This window comes from Lates calcarifer, linkage group LG17, assembly GCF_001640805.2.
Source record: "Lates calcarifer isolate ASB-BC8 linkage group LG17, TLL_Latcal_v3, whole genome shotgun sequence".
Classification (NCBI taxonomy): domain Eukaryota; kingdom Metazoa; phylum Chordata; class Actinopteri; family Centropomidae; genus Lates; species Lates calcarifer.
This window is the reverse complement of record NC_066849.1, coordinates 8,536,496-8,557,718: the sequence shown is the minus strand read 5'-3', so window position 1 is coordinate 8,557,718 and position 21,223 is coordinate 8,536,496. Positions and strand designations below refer to the sequence as shown.

General features: G+C 41.4%; 1 protein-coding gene across 1 annotated transcript; it reads right to left on the bottom strand.

Moving 5' to 3' along the window:
• Positions 1 to 1,111: 1,111 nt before the first annotated feature.
• cilp2 (cartilage intermediate layer protein 2) lies at positions 1,112 to 19,968 on the bottom strand. Its single transcript, XM_018670328.2, has 10 exons — positions 19,832 to 19,968; positions 12,125 to 12,202; positions 10,245 to 10,514; positions 9,874 to 10,056; positions 8,646 to 8,801; positions 8,239 to 8,556; positions 7,770 to 7,878; positions 7,004 to 7,161; positions 2,585 to 5,000; positions 1,112 to 2,489 (listed from the first exon to the last, which is right to left on the bottom strand). Exons 1-9 carry the CDS (start codon positions 19,893 to 19,895, stop codon positions 2,587 to 2,589), a joined length of 3,750 nt encoding a protein of 1,249 aa, XP_018525844.1. The 5' UTR covers positions 19,896 to 19,968; the 3' UTR covers positions 1,112 to 2,489; positions 2,585 to 2,586.
• Between the last annotated feature and the right edge of the window lie 1,255 nt (positions 19,969 to 21,223).

Sequence of the window (21,223 nt, the reverse complement as noted above, 5' to 3'; positions counted from 1 at the left end):
GATGGACTGTGAGGCCAAAAACCACTAATATTTTCCCCTCTTTATTTTTTTTTACTTTCAACAAATAGTACCCCCAAAATGATCAAATCCATCACTAGATAATCTCGCTCCTCTTTCTCTTGATGTCTCTGGTCAAACATTTCCTCCAGTTGCTGTACATCTGTTGGGCCTCCTCAGCTGACCTCACACACCACTGCATTTTTATAGAACTTATCTCTTCCCACACCTGGATTCAATCATCATCCTTCTTGGAGGGTGGCTGCTACGACTGCTGCAGGGAGATATTTGTTTTTATCTGGAGATCTGAACTGTTCAGTCTGTGGATGGCCCACAGGCGTATGATTAGAGAGGTCAGTGATAATCCTGAAGGTATCACAAGCTGTCATTCTATATTTTTCTGTTTTCTGGAGTGTGCTGCTCATAGTACATAATGGAAAGAGATTATTCTTCAAAGTGGGGCCAAGTTCAAGTGTTTGGGTTGGTTTTCATTTACACAACTTCACATTTGCACCTTTTAGCACAAGAAGGAACTGTTGCACATTAGGAATATAAATGAGGCTTAAATGTATTTAGCCAGAAACACATTTAAGAAGTAACTGTACAGTGGGCTGGGCGCCATTTTGATGGTAAATATGTTTGACCATAATCCTCTTAGGTCCAGAATATTGTCAATTGCTTAACTTCATCCTTTGTTTCTGGGATATTAACTTGTTTGGCTGTTTGTGAAAGTCAGGGTTAAACTGTTTTAATAGGTCTCAAGAGAATATGTAGTTTATTTTCTAATTAACAGCAGGCTTATATTTACTTGTCAGCCTCTCCCAGTTCCTCCATGGACCACAGTCCCCCTGATTTGGTTTTGGATTAGTTCAGCTTGAAGAACTTCTCCCATGGGTCTGCTAGAGCCCAATTTTGCAGATAAACAAGTTTGGAGCCTTTATCATTCAGTAAAGTTTCTTCCTATTACTGACTTCAAGTCAAATACCTGCTATTCTTTTAAGTCTTAGAATGTTTCTGTCTCAATATTTTTCAACATGTACACTTTAAATTTACTGATATTGTTGATCATACTGTCACAGTGACAGGCTTTTTGGAAAACATAAATACCTTATTGCTCTCATGCTAATAATCATGCAGATGGTTTTGTTAATGGGAAGAAGGCTCCACTGAGAGTTTTAACTCCCACTAACAAGATTGTGCTCTGAAGTTGAAAAGATTACTGTGCACAGATAGTTAAATCAACTGAGTCATGCAGCAAAGCATGAAAAGGTTAATAGATTCTACACAGTTCAGAAAGTCAAAGAATGATTACATGGCAGTTAAATTATTTGCTGAAAATTACTCAAAATGAATCCTGTGCAAGATCTCGTACAAACACCTTAACCACATTACCTGCTGCATGTAGGAGCTGTTGTTTCATTCACCAGCAGCATTTTTCATGCACTGTAATAGTTTGTCACATGCTGATGAAAATTAAATTATACTACATAGTTATTGCACTTCATGATATAAAGGCAGCTCACAAACACATTACCCAACAACAAAAACAATGTCAATGTAGACCCTGAATAAGCCTCTATAACAGTTTCTGAGAAAATGAATATATCATTTTGAGTAACAATCTGTTTGGAGATGACTAATTTGGAATGTGTAGAGGACAAAAGTAAATGTCATACCTTGATACTAATTATCCAGATTTTATACTTCTTAATACTAGTGAGATCCATGCTTGTCTTGGCAAAGGCCTTGGTCTTGTACTTTCTAAGTAGGTGTGGGAGGACATTTGGCTGAATCACAGTTGGCAAAGTGGCATGTTATTGAAAAACATTGAGAATTATGACTGAAAACATCCTCTGTTCCCAGGGTGGCATGCCTCACCCCACTGTCTCTTTAGAGTATGCCTCCCATTGGTGGAGAGAGTTTCCCAGTTTGTAGAAAAAGGGCTCAGTGTCTACTGCAGACAACAGGACCTCATGTTTTCTTCATTCTGATCTTGAAGAAAAGTATGAGTTCATTGGAAAGCAATGGCCAATTATGAAGTGTTTGGGGCCTGGCATAGTATTTATAGTTTTTGAAGGTTTGGTTTCAACCCAAGCATTGAGAGATGTCAGCAAAAACACCCACCATGGGTAAAGTGGAATGCCACAAATTAGATCTATAAAAGTTACATTCTCAACCATCAATTTAGTCTATTCATTCATAAAATTAGACCAAAGCCAATTAAATAAATGCCAGTCACTGTGTTACATATAAACATATGATGCGTGTCTTTTAGGAAGGAATAACTGAATATACAAATCTCTTCAAATCAAGTATAATCTCTTCAAGTATAAGACTGATGAATATCTTCAATCACACTTGATGATTTTGCTGAATTGCTGTCTGCCTTGGTTTTGTGATTTTCATAGTCAAGAGGGAGTTCATACTCAACAACAGTCGGACAACTTTTATTTCCTTGACTTGATGCTGTCATATCAGTCTCAACAGAATACCTATAAATGAAAAGAGAAAACATATAAATCAGTTTGATATTACTACCAGTGTAAAAATGCAGCAAATGATCTCATAAAAATCTAATTATTGGCACCTTTATTGGTCCTGCTGTGTGCGCATGGACATTCTTCTCCTAGTTCTAGAGCTGACTCTGCGATTCTGGGTCCTGCCCTGCTGCTCTGAAGGATAGGCCACCACCTGGGTGGATGATCTCTGCACCTGTAGACCCTCCAGCTCCCTCATGTCTCTCGCCATCTGAGACAGTGTCTGACCTGGGTTGGTCTGCAGGCGCTGAAAGAGGCTTTCCCTGTTAATTTTCCTCTCTGGACAGCTGAAGGTTAGTGCCACTCCAGAGTCTGATTTCATCTCCCTGGAGAACCCATCTGAGGTGCCATCAAAGCAGCGCCCAATGGCAATCTCCTTGGCCACCCTGGGATTCTGGTCTGTGACTGTATAAATGCCATAGTTGTGTCCCAGAGGATCAACAGGAGCTAGCATGGTGAATGCATGGGACTCGTTGTTTTGAGCAACTGGTGGATGTTTGATGAGATACTCTTGTAGGAGGCTGTTGGTGCCAATCCTGCGACAGTTCCCCTGTGGAAGGACTGATATAAGGGATCTGTCCACCTGAGCTTGATCAAACAACATGCCACTGCATTTGAACTCCAGACAGGCAGCCGAGGTGTTGGCCTCTCGCATGTCTCGGGTGCTGCGAATGTCTCTAATGCCATAAAGTTTGCCTTTTGTTTCTCGGTGTGTTCCTCCCAGATTCCTTGACCTGACCATCACTTCCTTCTGTCCATGGATCTTAACCTTAATGAAGCATGCTCTAAACTCCTGAGGATTAGGCCACCAGGAGAGGTAATCACCCGTCCAGGTCGTCAAATCATTCTCCTCAAAGGGAACAACATTGTATTCGTACTTGTCCTTTTCCACTCTGAAGAATCTGAAATGATTTGCATCAACAGGGGCATTTTCACATGCTATTAAATTCTGATATGGATATATTGGCCCATTGGTCTCATCAAAGTTGTTTTGGTTTGGCTTTGCCAAGTTGATTCTGAAGGCTGTTTTCTTCAGGGCTGGATCCTCATGGTCTGAGCGCTGGTAGTCTATTTTATCCAGATATGGCTGAGATACTCCAATAATGTTTGGATTCATCTTGGGGGAGGAAGGAGCTGCCTCGAGTTCTTCCCCACCCATCATTGCAGTGACATAAGCTGTGTAAGCATCAGGCCTCAGGGCATCACAGAAAGCTGGTAAACAGGCCCCATTGGGTCCAGTTATGACACTGTCGAAGCGGCCCCATGCCCTAGGATTCGATGAATATCCAGGCTTGGGCTCCAAATTTATCAAGCTGATCACAACACCTTCCAGCTGTTCACTTGGAAGGAACTTGTCACTCATGTAAGCCCTGACTTTGACATAACAGCGTCTGTTTTCAGGAACATCTAAGTTAAAGAGCCTACGTTCTCGGATCTCCATGTTACCTATGAGGAATGTGCGCTCCTCTCGTTTGCTCCGCCCATGACCACTGGTAGTTGTGGTGGATGAAAAGTCACTCTCCTCCTCCCAGACTCCTGTGTCTGGGTTTAAAGACCACAGTTTCATTTTGGGAATATGCTCTTGCATTTTGACATGCTGTGTGTCAAGGAGGACTTGAATTGCTCCAGCTCCAAGTACTTCCTTGTTGGTCTCATCTCTGAAGTCTACAGAGAACATGCCATAGGTCCTCAAAGGGAGCATGTCACCCTCATCGTCCACAAAGTTGAGATCACCAGGTGCTGCAGCAGCTGTGGTGATGTTTCTTGGGTCGATGAACGTGACACTGGCTTTTACAGTCCCCTCATAGATCTCTCCATTGTCCTTATGGAAGGAATTGGGAGGAATAACCAGCTGCCCTATGGGGTCTTCACCTTTAATCTCTCCTAGGCTAATAGAGTTGGTCTCTCCTGCATTGATATCAACAGGTGTCTGCTTTCTCATCACCTTCACATCATGGTAGATGGATCCACCTTTCTTGTCAAAGATGAACACCTTTGGAGTGTCAAGAAACTTCTGAGTGGGGTCAACAAAATTTACCACTAATCTCTGTGTATCAGGAGTAATTTGTAATGTGAAGCCTCCTTGGTATCCAGTGGTGCCCACCCTCTCCTTACCAATATAGATGTGCCCAAAACGCAGAGGCTCATCGTTGTCAGCTGTGACCACTCTACCACGAACTAGCACAGTCGGCTGCACGCACTTCTGACAGCTGCACTGTGTCACAGCGCGAATAGGGAGGCTGTAGCTCCCACAGTCAATGATTTGACTTTCCATATTTTGAACCCCACAACAAAATCCTGCTCCATCTCTGCAGCGCATATCAAAGTCTAGGGAGCCGGCACATTTGTTGTGAGGGCAGCGGCCAGCATTGTAGTACTTGGAGGTAGTCCCAGGTTGAACACAGTCCATCGGCAGTCTGATGAGGTGCACCTCAGGGGTGGAATTGCATGCTGGTGTTCCTTTTGCTGTAAATTAGATGATAAATTACATTGAGCTAGAGTTGATTTAGCACATGTTTAATTAGTCATCTGATATACATAAAACATGAAAAGTTACTTTTTCTGCAAATAAAACTGCACAAATGACTGCTGTGAAGTGTCATTTTTCTGCTGCTTTGGTTTAAGCAGATTTCCCATGTTGAAGACATAACAAGTTTAGCAAGGCTGTTTAACCCCTTAACCCCCAACCCCTGACCCTATCCCAAATCCCAACCCCTAACCCTAATTCTGCCAGCGACCAGGTAAGTGCTAGAAGGTTATGCTCTGCTTTCAAAGATGCCCCACCTATTCTTGGCAGCCTGTCAAATCTATTAAGCTTTTAATTATAAAATTACCAGGTGCTAGGTAATTGTATAACAATGCATGAGTGTGTATAGTAAATAAATTGGAACTTGCAAGCAGAGCATTTAAAAATATTATTTCTGCCTTTCTGATTTCACACATGGACACACACACACACAGAATGACTGCATGGCTTGAAAGTAAGTATGAGTAGCCAAGTTGGACAGTGAAATGTGCATGAAAGGGTAATTAGACATGAAGCTGAAGAGAACATTTATTTACCAACCATCCAGATGGGAACTGGAAAGAAAGAATAACTGTTCACCCAGACATTGGCAGAATTAATGTGCATGATATAATGGTTGAGCTTATAGTCAGGTATCCTTGTTAAACTCCCCATCTTCAGAGTAAGTTGATAACTGCAGACTCATGGAGCAGTGTGATGCAAATGAAATATTGTTAATGTACTGCTGATGGCTTTAACAGGAACTTTGAGTTTCCTTTGATAATGAATTATGTAACTTCAATTCCCCTGAATGAACTGTAGTGAACACATTTTATGGGAAATCAAATTAAACTTCTGCTTAATGGAAAATGTGAAAAGAAAGTGTATCAGGGTGAAGGAGTAGGGCATGTTTGTAATTCTGACACACAGGTGTTGTCCTGCACACATACTGTGTCTCCTGCCATAATGACTTTTGGAGTGCAGGGATTTGCCTGGAATAGATTGCTTTAGCACTCTTCCATGAAAACCCTGTTTGTTAATCCTGTGTCTTTGCTAACAAGCACCTGGAGGATATAAGCACCATGTAACTCTTCCACAGGGATGTGGAAACACTACTTGTCTGACTCTGAGAGAGAAAAGAAACAGTTTTTATTGACAATCTTAGATTTCACACTGGGTTTTCCGGAGAAACTGGTTTTGAGTTTTTACAGTGTCCAAAACCATCTCACACAATACGCAACCCCTTGTTTAGAAAGCTGTAGCTTCAACCAATATAAACATAATAAAAACATGCTCCTCCAAGCATAGCCAGATTGTGTGATCCCTGATGTTTTTATTTTCCAATGTTCTTTGTATGTAATGTTATTTTTTCCAGTGACAGATTGTCAGTTAACTGACTTTTCTGTCTCCCTCAGTTGTGGGACCCTGTGGTTTTGTTTGAATCCTCTTAATGTATGGACATGGTCCGTGGATGACTTAGTTGGAGCTCAGCGCTGACATTCCACTTTAAGCCTGTATTCAATCTCAGAGGCAGCTGCTCTTTATACAGTGAAATGAATTGCAGTCATTTGTTTTTTGTCAGTGGTTTTATTTGAATCTGTGTAGAACTTTGACTAAATATATCATTGTCAAACACACTGGGATAGCAGCCATCCCAAGATATAATCCCTGCTGTGCTGCTTGCTATCATCATAGTAAATTATTTTCTCTTGTGGCTGATGGTGATGAATTACTGTTTACATAACATCACTGTGACATTTACAAGAAAGGAGTTTTTGTATCTTATTGACTCTGAGAAATTTGTTTTCAGCATGACTTTATGTCATCACATCTGCTTCCAAACCAGCAGATTAATGTGGTAAGTCTTATGTATTTTTAACCATTTGATTGGGGTCCTGTGACGGGAGAAACCTACACTTGTGTTCAGATACTTTCTCAGTCAGACATTCTATATTATACATACCAATTACAGTGAGAGAGGCTGGAGAGGACTTGATGCTGCCTGCAGGGCTGCTGGTTTTGCAGTAATACTGTCCTGCCTGCTCCAGCTTCAGGTCCCGCAGTACAAGGTCCTCCTCATACTTGTACACTTTCCTGTCCAGCAGAGTCCCGTTGTGGTACCTTGAAAAGTAGTGACAGAAATTAATAAATAAAAAACTTTTATTTGAATTATTTTTTAAATGTTTATAGAGATGCATAACATATATTTAAATGTGTAATGGGTGTAAATCGTTTTTATATTGAAAACTGCACTAACTAGTAATTTATCAATCGATCAAAAGACTTCATGTAATGTGAAAAAGCTACTGATGAAACCACAGAGAATCATCACCCGCAGTTCCCCTCAGCTTTACAGAGCAATTACAGTGTAAATAGAGTGACTTTTGAATCACTGTTTTGGATGAATAGCCCACAGCTTCACTGTTTTGGTTCACTCTCACCGCTGTCATTACTATAATTGCTTGCTTTAGATGGGATGGGAGTAAGCCTCTTGCTGGTGAACATTGGGAAGTATTTAGCAGCTAAATAGACAACTATTTTTCTCAGGACCATTTGGACACCAAAACAAAGTTTGAAGTAACTGCCTTAATAAGAAAATAAACAGTTTCCATAAGTGTCTTGATAAGGGAGTTTCCACATATAAATTCCCCCATATAGAAAAATAACCTCTCAGATTCTAGCTATTTCTGTGTGTTGCACTATGATTAATAATGTCCCATTCATCTCACCAGTAGTATTTGTCAGGTGTTGGTGATCCCGTTGCCTTGCAGCAAAACAGCACCCGTCCTCCTTCATAACGCACTTTGTCCTCTGGGTGCTTTACAATGTACGGCTTTTCTGTGGAAGACAGAAAGGAGCAAACCCTCAAGACCTCACTCTGACTTGTGAATGGTGCTGCAGAGGATTGAGACCTCATAAAACTCAGCCAAACATTACACTTTATTCTTGCATTGGTCTCTATGCTGATGAAAAATTATTTCAAAAGCATGGGTCTATTTTTATTTGGTTTCCATGCAACCAAATAAGTGCTCCAGACTGTGTAAAGTCTTACAATAGACCAGACTGTTTACATCATAGTTTTGTCAAATTCCTAATTTCTACAGGAGAGAATATGATTTATTGGTTCTTATAGTAATAGCTCGTTCAAGAATAGGTCAGCAGTATCTAATAACTGAACTTTTATGTATCGGCACTCACCAGCTGATTTGAGGATGGCCTGCACCCAGGACAACCCTGTGGTGTTACTGAAGGTGGAGACAGTGATCGGGGCAAATTTCTCCTTCCTGATGATGATCAAGGTTGAGCTGGAGGAGCAGACCTCTGTGAGCCTAAACTGACCTTTGGCATCCGTACGGGCTCGGACAACCTTGGGCTGGCTGGCCAGTGCCACCCACGCTCCCGCCACAGGGACACCAGTCACACTGTGGACCTCTCCATGTAGCACATGGCCGTCACACACGCAGCGGCTGCAGTCATCACTGGGACGACCCTCGGTGCACACACGCTGACATTTGACTGTTTGGAAAAAGACACAGAGATGTCAGCAAAGATGGCTAAAGACACCTCTATGAAGACAGACATTTTCATAATATACTACATCATACCTGGACAAGGACTCTTCCCACACTTCTGTATTTCAACAGGCCGTCCGGTACACTGCACTGTCACTGAGGTCCTCACACAGGTCCTCCTCCTAATCCTGCGTCCTCCGCCACAGGTCACTGAACATGCCCCCCACCGACCCCACGGACTCCACTTGGCTGATCAAATGGAGAGCCAGGGATGATGCGAGTTTGAAAATAAACACATAATTCATATCAATAGTTTATGTTAAATTCCTGATCAATCTCTTAATTAACTCAATCATTCACACTTTTTTTTTCTCTTGTGCATAGGCACCCTGTTTACACAAGACAATGAATGGGTTATTAAATGGTATAGTTATACAGTATTGTGGGCATAAAAACATTTTTTTTAAAAGAAAGCTGATGAAATAACTGAAACTGAAAGACTGCTGATTACAAGTAATTCAGCCAGGAGCACTTGAATTTATGGTTACAAATTTCTTTTCAGCAGGACAAGTTTTGCTCTGGAGGGTGCTGCCTGAAAACACAACAGAAAACACCACACACACATTTTGTCAGAATCAATAGAAAGACTGGAGTTACTGATAGAACAATCTCAGCTGTAACCATAATAAAAAGGGAAAGTTGATTCCAGTTTAAATTCACGTCTGCATTTTATACAAGCAAGACATTTCATTCAAAAGGATAACACTTACATTACAATGTACTAGATTTGTTGTATATAGCTGTACAAAGAAATAAGATATATTTGCCTCTGTATTAACCCTTTGCAAGAGAGGTCAGAGGTCATGGTCAAAGATGCAATTACTTAACATTTAAGTGCATTCTAATGGTCATTCATTTGTCTTGCGCTAATTCAGGCTGTTGCGTTCAGTTCATTGAAAATCTATACAAACTCCATTTATAAGGTTTATGGCTCAGAAGCCAATAGTTTGAAATATAGGTATCATCTTTATTTCTGTGGCTTGTTTCTGTTGCTTTTGCAATCCTTCAGTGGGATTTTGACAAAAAAAAGTAACACAGTGACTGTCGTGACGCTCTTAACCATTATTAAGGGGAGCTCTGCTGTTAAAAGCTAAAGTTTCAGTGACATGATGATTCAGTGTAGTCAGTTGAGTTTGAAGTTTGAGTATTATCTGTCTCATGTCAGCAAGCTGCAAAGATGCATGCTGATATGGGAGTTTGAACCTTTGTCCTTTGAACAAGGGTCACAAACTGCTTGTTTGCTAGAGGGGTGGATTCTCACCTGTACATGGAGGGGTGGAGCACTCCCTCCTCTCTGAATGGCGGCCTTGGCATGCTGGCACCAACAGGAGAGGTGTGGGCTGAGTACTGACACATTTCCTCTGGCGGACCTGGATGCCTACGTCGTTACATGCCGTGGTTGAACAAGGACCCCACTCAGTCCAGTCAGTCCAATAGCTCTGTACTAAATACACAAATTGAAGAACAGAGTGTGACATCCTGAGCAAAGCTGCATCATGTGCCGCTTTTGGCAAGAAGCTTGTTCAGCGCTTACAAGCTTTTGAAATGTGTATTCATGCACGTGTTTGCCTGCATGTTCATATCTGTGAAGTGAAAGCTTGCACAGCTCTGAGCGGCTGTCATCACAGCTACCTGGGGGACACTGAAAGCGGACATGGTAGTTGGAGCAGATGCGGCCGTGGGGCTGTTCCTTGTTGATACACCAGAAGCCCTTTTCCAGACTGGAGTGGACCACTTCCCCTGTGTCTGCCGCCGCCACCCAATCAGTAGTGCGAGCCTCCATAGCCGTGGGCCGTGCACAAACTCTCTCTCTGTAATAGAAACGGATTGCCTCCAGGCGCTCGTAGTCTCCATTCCCCCCAGGATGGTCAATGTTGAACCAAGACGTCCACTCTGTCACGCCTGGAGGCACATTGAGGGTAGACATGGATGGAAACCAAAAGAATAGAATGCACAAAAAAAAAGCCAGAGAGGAAGAAAACAATTCAGCACATGATCCAGGAATAATGAAAGAGGGTTTGGGGGGGTGGGTTGGAGCTGGTCTTATATGGAGGGGAGACATGGGTCAGAACCAAAACAAAGGGAGCAGGGGGGAAAACAGCAGGGATAGGTTACAAACTTTAAGAGGAGGTCTGCTACTGCCATTTGAATCTGACTTCATACACCCCAGGGAGCTTTGCATTGTCCAGGTTCTTTCCAAACACCCTGGCTTGACTGATGAGGCATATCGTCTAGTTTTTTAGTCTGCTGCATGTTCTGAAACCTGAGTACTTCCTCAGGAGAAATATGAGTAATTAAAAATAAAAGACAAAAACATACAGAGGGAGTATTTTTCAATCACAGAGTAATGCATTACTTCACTTTGATTTAGTCCCTTGGTGAAATATAGGAGATGATCGAGAGGATATGTGCTGTAGACAGAACTCTGGATTCAGACTAATACTGGTGCTTTTTTTGTTCAATTAAAAATTAATAAGTCATCAAAACTTTATGCTTTTCAACCCCACAATGACAAAACACTTAATTTCCTTTTTCTGTGGCTGTTGCATTACGGCACACAGAACGCTCACTTGGATGGACAGAACGTACTGTATCTTCTGAGCTAAGAAAGCAAGGTGAAAAACATTTCAGCCTGTCTTTACTACAAGAAGGTCTTAGGTTTGCACTGTCCACTATGTGGATTAGAGAAGGGGTAGTGAATAACAATGTACAGTAATTTGTGGATAAGGTTTTCAAAGTATGATGTGTTCCCCCCTCAGACAAACCTGAGACAACCATGTCTCCCTAAACACCTCTCATTCACATATTAATGTATATAATAACTCTTTGCTGTATTTTCATTTCAGGGATAAGCACTCTAGGTTTTAGAGCTACAAAGCTGGAGCAGGCAGTATTACGTTCATAGAGTAAGCTGCATTCTACAAATTGAGCCCGTTTTTGCCTTATGTGTATGTTTATATTTTTGGCAGTTTGACAGCAATAAAAGTAAGTTAGTTAATTAGCAGCTCCTGTTTCAAAAGTACTACTGGATGCTAGACACATCACTCAATTACTTTTCACGCTGAAAAAAAAAACATAAAAAGTAGTGATTCTCAGGAAAGTTCTGGATCTATAAGACATGTTTGTTTTCCACGATTTTTGGACATTTTTTCAAGATGGACATCAGAGTCAATGTTATCCTCCGAAAGTGTACGTCAAACAGAATCTAAAAATATGTGTATCATATTTGTGTGTTTGGATTTAATTGAATTAAGACTCCAGGGATGAGTGCAATTGTTGACACAAATTGTGGTAAAGGGTTTTAAAGTACCTTATGCCACCATGAGCTGTGTGTCACAGCCACTGTGACCACTGACTTCATGTTGTTTTTAGAGCACTGGCACAGACTTGTCCCTTTCACCACATGCAGTATCGTTGCTTCACATCTCTCCAACTGCCCTCTCCTTCAACTCTCACAGTATGAAAAACTCTGCCATAGAATCAGCTGTCAGTATCACTGTTGGGTTCAGTACCTGTTGTCTGTGTGTCAGTGAATGAGTTGAGTGCCACTCTCCTGCCCCTGTCTGACTGGCTCCTGATCCTCACAGACCCTGCAAACAGGAAGAGAAACAACTGGATGTGACACAAAAATCAAATAGACTTATTCAATTGAATTTATACATTTCTCCCATTATGCTCTAAGAAACCTAACTCTAGAGTTTCAGTTCAACTGATCTAACAAAGTACATCATTACACACTGAGTTTATTAGGTAAAACTAATGCACTCTAATACACCAGTCTGATATAGGTTTACTGAATGTTACAGTTTACAATGTGTGTGTCTTTCTCTCCACACACACACACACACACACACACACACACATACACAGTGAGCATGTTTGCTCTTTCTCTCTTCATGGCAAGAAGCCTCTTCTAATTGCACGCCTTTCCTCTGCCCTTTACTCTTTACTTTCTCCATTTTTTCCACTGTGCAGTTTAGTCACAGGCCTCGGTGGGTTTTTTATGGGCTAAAACAATAACTACACTGCTGGGGTTAAAAAAAAAACGGTAGCATATAGCTTCTTTTCTCCTGTCTTCTTTCTTTCATCTTTCTAATTTCTCTGTTTTCATCTGCTCTTCCTTCTCCCTGTTTCCCCTCTCAGTCATCCTCCTCTATCTGCTCCCTCTCTATCTCTGGCTGTAGACTTTTCACTCTGCTGCTCCTCCTGCTTCAGCGACACCCCCGCCCCTCTTCATTAAAACTTAGGAACATCCTCTCCATCCATCATCTCCCCCATGCTATTTGTCATGTCTTTTCATCCATCAGCTTGTTGTCTCTGCTTGTCCTCCTCCCATCCTCCCTTCTCCTCTTGATCCATCAACAAGCAGCCGCTGTTGAGGATGCTAATCAAGCTCCAGCTGAGACAAATCAGTGCATGCAGAGTCATCTGTTAAGCAGCAGCCAAGCCAGAAGACTTCACTTTTACTTGCTCCATCAGCTCTCACACAGCACACACACACACACACACACGCTTTTGTGCAGCAGTTTTTTACCGATTTCTTTTTTGATCTTAATGATATAATGTATACACATACCCCGCACACACACATCATGCCTTTATGACTGAATCATTCTTACATCATCATGCACATACAACAGCACAACAGAGAGTGTAGGATGAAAGCAAATGTTGCCTCATTAAAAAGAGAAAGATATTCAACCTGGTATTCATTGTAAATTTGGCTCTTCAATGTATTAAACATGCACCGTGACGTGTTCTCCCTCATGCTTTGAAGTGTAATGATTCATTTTCCTACGGTGCTAATTTTTTATGTTTTTCGAAAACGTCAGTTGTTTGCATGACATTTCATCTCCGAGTTTCACTTGGTCTGTGCAGGGAAAAAATAAATGCCATGGTCCGTGACAGAAACAAAAAGCAGTCTATGTAGCCTTGTGTGTGTGTGTGTGTGTGTGTGTGCATCTGTGGGTATGTGTGTATAATATGTGCAAGCACTTAGCACTTTTGTAGAGACACTGCTGAGTTTATGAGCAGAGACTCCCGGCACAAAGGCTAGTATCGATCCCAGTCCCTGCTGGTTTTACAGCTCACTTCAAGTCTTTATTGTCATGCCAGCACATTTCTTTTTGGCCCTCAACGTTTTTGATCGATTTAGCAAAAGAAGCATGGTAGCTCAGTAGAACAAAGATTCATGGTCCAAAAATGTATTACATAGGTTTTAGGGTAATGTAGATAGTCAGCTGACCTTCATGAATGTTTTTTTATGCCCCTGGCTTTAAAAACCATTGACAGGTTTCCATATCAGCTTTGTCTTTCTGATACCGTAGAATGACTGAATAAACAGAAGCAAATGCTTTCACACTGATCTGCTGGGCAGATGTGGCTCCACTTGCAGTAGTTTAGTAAATTAAACCAAATTTCCAGTATTCTTTGTCTCCTGTCTGTGCTGATGACATTTTCAATGCGATTGAAAGAGAGCTTTATGTTAATATGACACTAATTTGTTGATTTCACAACAGCAGTTTACAGTCTGAGTTTGTCCGTGCAAAGTGCAAAGTAAAACTTTTCTTAGAGAAAGTGTACAGCAGGGGTACGGAAACAAGCTTTTTGTCTCACTTAATTAACATTTAGTTCCAAACTTGTGGCAAATTAAGTGCATTCCTTCCTCTGAAGTGCTAAGTAGTCACAGAGCGCTTTTTCTACTTTTGTTACATAATATTCACTCCTCACTCACACCAAAACAAAGGGAATTCACAGCGGAGCAATTTGGCTCCTGATTATCATTTCAAGATGTTCAATAATGAAAGTGAAATAGCAAACGATTCTTAGAGCTTTATGGGGTGACTAATGGTGGTAGAAAGTTAAAAAGAGGAAACCAAGATTAGCCACAGCAGAGGGCAAATGTTAGGGTAGTGACCTCTCTTGTGGCAGGTATGAACTGGCTCGGCTCCCGTGGCACAATTCACAGAGCTTATTGTGCTTTTGAGTGGCATGTTAACACACTGAATTTTAAAACTTTATTGGGGCACTGCCTCATGCGGCTGGAATGTGAGTGGATTTACCTCATCGAGAGAGCAAGTAACACACGTTTTTCTAGCCAGAGGGAGCAAGGTTAGAACTTATGATTTCCTCTTCTAAAAAAAACATCCTTAAGTGCCCCACTGGTACAGTATATCTTGTTTGTCCTTGTTCTCTTTGGTTTTGCTTTGCTCACACAAATCTCTTTACAGCTTTGACTTTTCATAGAAGCAAGAAGTCCAAATTAAACAACAAAGTACATCATGTGTTCACGCCCTCTAGAACAAAACACTGGGATTGTTTCCTGATCTGACACACAGGTTGATATTATTTGTCTGGGTCTTCCACAACCCGTACAAACCCTTACAAGTCTAATCTAATCTAATGTGACAAAGCTATGTTTAAGGTTAATTTAGGTGTAGACACCAAAACAATGTGTCTAGGTTTAGGTAAAGTCCCAGGTTTGGGTTAAAATAAGAGACTGTCTGAGGAAGTTTCCATCAGTGCCCCATGTATGTTTATATCGAAGTGACAAAGCCCTCTAGTGGCCATAGTATTATGACAAGAGCAAAACAAGAAGTCAGCTGACAATCAGACTTTAACATGTGATCCAGTATTCTTTTCCCATTTCAAACCATAAGTCCGTGTCAATGATTGTTTTTTTATGACCATGATTGTTCCCTAAATTGAAAGGGACTCTGCTGTCAAACGTATTTTCCTAGTGCCAGGAACAAGTGTTGGTGATGGTTGCTTGCCAAGAGCTTCAGCCATTGTTGCTTTTACAAAACAAGAGGTTAGAATACATCTCTGGGCAGCGCTACTGCTACAGGGCAGTCCGGACAATATACAGTCAGTCTCTGTCAGAAAGTGACAAGATGGGCTAGCCAGTTAGCATGCTACCTTAAGTAGAAGAAATAGAGGCAAAACAATAGTTAACATTGGTGTTGCTATCCACTGCTGGAGACAGGTCTTGGCAAATGAATGAATGAGGTTTGATGCTGAGCTCGGAGCATTTCTTCTAGGCTAATAAGTAAACAGCTTTTAATGCCAACATTGGCTATGTAGCAATAGCAAAATGGCTCCTTTAACCATCTTTTCAGTACAGTAATCCTGATGAGAAAGGTGCCCTGACCTTAACAAAGTACTTATTTTAGCCCAAATCCTTAACCACAGTTTGTCACATTGTTAAAACATATCTATTTTTCAGTGATTTGTAGTGGTTTTCAAAGGAAGAGGCAAATGATGTTGTCCTGTCAAAATGGGCCAGGAAACACCTTTATGTGTCCCTTTTGAGGGAATGGACAAATACTGGAGGATTTGTAGTAAATAATTATTTGGAGTAATAATAATTTGGAGTAAAATGATACTTTGTGAAAGTCATAGTTATGCTATAAAAATCCAATCTAGACTCTTATTAAATGGGAAAGAAACTGTAGTCTCTTGTGTTCGATGTTTTGTTGATCCAACCATCCACCATGACCTCCTCTTATTTGTTGTTCTGCAATAGCTTCATTTCACTTCCTTCTTTGCCCCATCATAATCCCTATGGTCAATAGTGGGCTTTGTCACTTTGACATATGTTGTTTCAGTTCTCTTTCAGTTTTACCTTTAACATGAACTCTGCCACTTGACTGTTATCATAAACCTCAGCCAGCCTCATCATGACCCTTGTAAACCACGGCCATCCAGGTAACAAGATATGTTTTAGCGGCACCAGTATATAACAGAAGACTTGTATCTGCAGGGTGGTTAGCATCTAGGTCCACATATAGCCACATGGCAAGCACCTGAATTCCAGACTATGTCAGTTACATGCCTGAAACATAGCTACTGGATTACTTTTTATCCTGCATTGCAGTCGTTGTCATTTTTACCCACCCTGAGCTTGTTGTGACAACTGCAAGTCTTATTTTAGAGGACTAGCTTTGGATTTAACGATTTACGTCACAGTGGCTCTTTCCAAAATACAGCCAGTGTACTAATAGCTAGGAAGGCAAACCTTCTAATAATAATCAACAGTGCCTTTGCAAAGAACAGCCTATTTCTCTCCTTCACTCTCTGAGTGGGAGTCTTCTGCCTTCACCAGAATATTATACAAAGCTGCCAAAGAGAGGTAGAGGGAGGAAAATGCAGAACTTTGTGAAGTTGCACCCAGAATGGCTTCAGTCAGCTTAGTGAAGTATGGTTGTGCCAGATGTATGTTGGCAGAGAGACAGGGCTTAAAGAGAAGGTCTGGATCCTCTTTATTATATTCCAGATCCTTACAAGCAGGAGACGACTTGAAAATACCAACCCCCTTTCCATGTTATGTAAGCTTTTGGACAAAGTTAAGCTCCTTAATAGAACATGGTAGTACAATATTTGCCGATGAATCTACAGAAGAGCAAGATCGGGAGTGTGTGCTGAAGCATCTGTCACAGATGTCTTGCCCTGGTTAAATTTAGCTTAACCAGAGGATTCATGAGAGTATGAGTTTTTGTGTGTGGGCCTGTGTATGTGATGATCTGTTTGCCATGTCATGTGGAAGCTGTTTATGTGTTTGGCGACCTTCTTAGCTGAGGTGTTTGTGGTTTCAGAGGAGTCTGCTCTTTCTCTCTACGTCCATCTCTCTCTTTACCCCGATTTCTCCTTATTTTCAAAAACCCATGTCTGATTCCTAAAACATCTGCAGCTCATTAAAATCAGCTATTTTGTGCCTGACATGAACTAATGATGCAAATCGACCACATGATTTAGGGATTTAGAAAGGTATAACAAAGATTTTGTGTTCTCAGTTATTTTCTCCCTGATGCTTTTAAAAACCCAATTGGGCAGTGTTGAATTTTAGCAGTAAAAATACCTGGGAGTCCTTGCTTGAACCTCAGACACCTGTGCACAGGTATGGAGCCAGGCACTGGAAATAGCTCAATTGAAAGCAGCTGATTAGTCCTGCAATAAATAATATCTTGGCATATCCACATATGCATGTACACATAAATACACAGGGAGAAGAAAAGAAAAGAACAGCTTCGAGGTTGCCATTAATGGGAATTTACGCCTTTTCCTTTGATCCATTGTAATCCCTGTCTTAGTCATTAAAGTCAGCTGGCCAGACAGCTCTGTGTTTGGAGCAGACAGTGGTCAGCATCTGGAGGACTAGCCGCTGTGTCTCACTCACAGCAGTCCTCCAGCTGCTCACATACACCACCTAGTTTTGCCTGAATATTATGCAACAAGAGAAGAGAAAATTGGAAGTCTCTGGTAATGCACCATACTGTTAACAGGCCTGATTACAGTAACTTAAAAAAGCCAAGGAGCTGGACTTATGCTAAGAGGCGGTTATGCCGCAGTGTTCCCCTCTGAGTTATAACGGGCATTCAGCAACAGCTGCCGTCTTCAAATAGGAAAACAGCTCATAAATCTGGGAGCTCTAAGGTGTATGGAGAGAGTGACAGAGAACAAGGCGAAGAGAGAGCGTTTGATGGAGAAGGGCAGAGAGAAATAGGTGGAGAAAGGCAGAGGAGAGAGTTTGATAGAGTGAGAGAGAGGCAGAAGGGAGAAAAGTGGGAAAAGTATTTGTGGAGAAATACCTGAGAGAGATCAAGATCAGAAACAAAAGGTGAACAGACAAAGACAAATAGGCAGATGGAGACATACACTCATTATATTAGTGGTGGAGTGAATGCAGTGAGGGGGGCTGGGTGGGCTGTCAAAAAGGGAAAAGGAAAGAGTGACAAGCTGGCCAATTTGACGGGGGGAAAAGAAGCCTGGTAAAGTCATTCTACCTGTGCTCTTTATCCCTCTTTTTATTCCATTTTCTCATTCATCTGAGCATAAACCAAACAGGTGGGAAAGTGGGTCACTTGGTTTGTGATTATTGCTTCTTGTTTCCAAGGTGACTGGGTTTATATCTTTAGGGAATACTGGCACCACGCTTAAGGGTGAAATGAGGACAAAATGCACCACCTTACCCCAAGATGTGGATGTAGTGACTAAAGGAGAGCAGCACAAAGCATAAAATTTTACAATCCATCCTAAGGTCAGCGTACACTGGCTGTGACGCAGTGATCTCTTTTTAGTGAGAGTCAATCTGAATCACTTTTCTTACATTTACCTTCTTTCCTCATTAAACTGTCATCTAATCTTATAATATAGTCATCAGTGAATGGCACACAGACTCAGACATTTACGACTCTAAGGCCTATATGAGTCCAACAAGATATGGAGACCATTAAGGTATATTCATTTTTGTTTGCTTTTATGAAGTGCCAGCTTCTTTTCTTTTCTAATAGAGAACAGCTGTAGGGTGGACAGAAAGTGACAGCTTTGGAAAAAGTGCTGCTACTGGTATCATTCAGGAAGAGTGGCAAGCTTTCAAAGGATGATAAAAATGAAATTTTGGGGGAGGAAGCTGCAATATGGGAGAGACAGGACAAGGGCCTTATGTTTGTATGTAGTTGACAGTCCACAACAATAAAAAGGTAGAATCAAACAATAATGAAAAATGTAAGAATTGGCTCTTTGTCAGTTCATTAAAGTCAGCGGAGCACTTAAGCTGCGTTGAGACTGCAAAGGCAGGCCTTCTGTTTGCTGATAATGGCAGCTACTGCACTGCAGCCTGTCATTTTGGAAACAAAGTGTGCGCTCCAGAATCTTTTGTCATCAACAGCACTTTTTCTGTCACCAACAGAGTTTTTTTCTTTGATTAAACTACACCACAGGCTGAATATGGCCCCCTCCTCTCCCTCCTGTTAACCTCCTCCTCTATCACCACGTGTTGTTGATTCGCCTGGTGGTGAAACGCGCTGGTGACTTAATATCAGAGATTAGGAGCTGCTGAGGTGGTCTATAAAATAACACACACACACAAAGACACACAACCTTATCATATGAGCTCACCACCAGACATTTCTCCACCAGCCCTGCTATTCCTGACATCCTTAGGGAAATGCCGTCAACTTAGAAAACTCCACAGTTCTGTCAGTTATAGTGCACATGTGCGAGTACTCATACACTGACCCTCTGTTTTTACAGTTGTGATTACCAAAAATGACAAGACAGATTAAAAATAGTCCACCTCAATACAAAATGTATCTTACAATTGGTTCTCTTTCATGTATCTTTTTGTTGGAAACTCTTCTTTTACAGTATTTCCCTGTTATTGTGCTGTTGCTGGCATTCACACTTGAAAGCACAAATAAAAATGATCAGTTTTCACTTACCTTGGCCCAGAGCCACTGAAGCCAGGAAACACAGCAGGAGTGCCACCTTATTCAATTCCAGCATGGTGCCACACTGTCACTTACAGATTTGTTTCTCTACAGCATTGACATAAACTTAAGAGACAGAGAGGAAAAAACAGTTGAGATACAGCTGAGTGTAACCACTTCAGTCTCTCAGGTGTGAGTGATGCTGCTGGTGGATCAGAGCGTCGCTGCTGCTCTTTCTCATGTGAGTTGAGTTGCTGAGTTGGAGACAGGAGCTCTGGCGTTTTTAAAAAGAAGGGGCATCAGGAGTATGCACCAATCCAGCCCCTCTCTGCTCACCATTGGCCAGTGAAATGTAACATCTGGGTCCCCCATATCATCTTCCTAAAAAAGGTGAGGATATGGTGGGGGTAGAGAAGGAGAGAGAGAGAGAGAAAGAGAGAGAGAGACAGGCAAGGAGAGGGAGGGAGAGTGTGTAGGTTGGTGCTGTTGCTCAAAATAAGAGGGTGTTTTCCTCCTTTTCCAACCGAGGTCTAATAAGTTCAGTCCTATTTGCAACACTTTTTGCTATTTCTGTCACATCTTTTCTTTGTAATCACATTTTGCTGTAGCAGGTGTGTGTGTGTTCATCAATCTATGCAGCTTCCTCTGTGTGTGTCACATTCACAATACACAACAGCATGCAGTACTTTTGGATTCTTGACAAACACATTTTATTTGTATATTTTATTATGTTTAATTATTCTGCTTTTTGCTTTTTTCAGCCAATCAAATTATAGTTTGAAACATGAGATTTTCTTGTTATTCATGATAAACAACTCAAGGCTTTGTTTGCCTGTTTATTCTGTCTTAAATAAAGGAGAACGCTTCTAATCATCTTCTGTAAAATGTCATGTCGTTCACTGCCCCCCACCCCCCACCCATCCACCTGTCTTTCTCTGCCTCACTCTGTGTATCTATCATTCCAACAGACACAGGACAGTGCCAGATGCTGCTCTCCCCTCTGGTTCGACTTCTGGTTCAGTTTTGTAACTTTTTAACAGTCGCTGATTGCGGGCCGATGCACTGCCAAAGAGTGGAAGTGGCGTCATATGGCATGCCATTCAGGAAAAACTCCTCAGAACGCAGACACGAGACATGCTTATGAAGTGCAATGTCCTCATTTGCAGCATGTGAATTGTTGCTATTTAGCAACGACGCTTGTAAAGTCCTTGGATATTAAAAACGGTACGAGTACGTGCATTCAGCTCTTTTACACATCCCACTAGATTGAAAATTTAAAAAAGGTGTTAAACAGCCACTTTTGAAAGAATTTTGTTTCAAAATAAAGGCACCTCTCAAAAAAGGTGTTCATATGATGAATGTTGGTGTGACAATGATGAAAATAAGTCCAGGATTTTAAGGGCT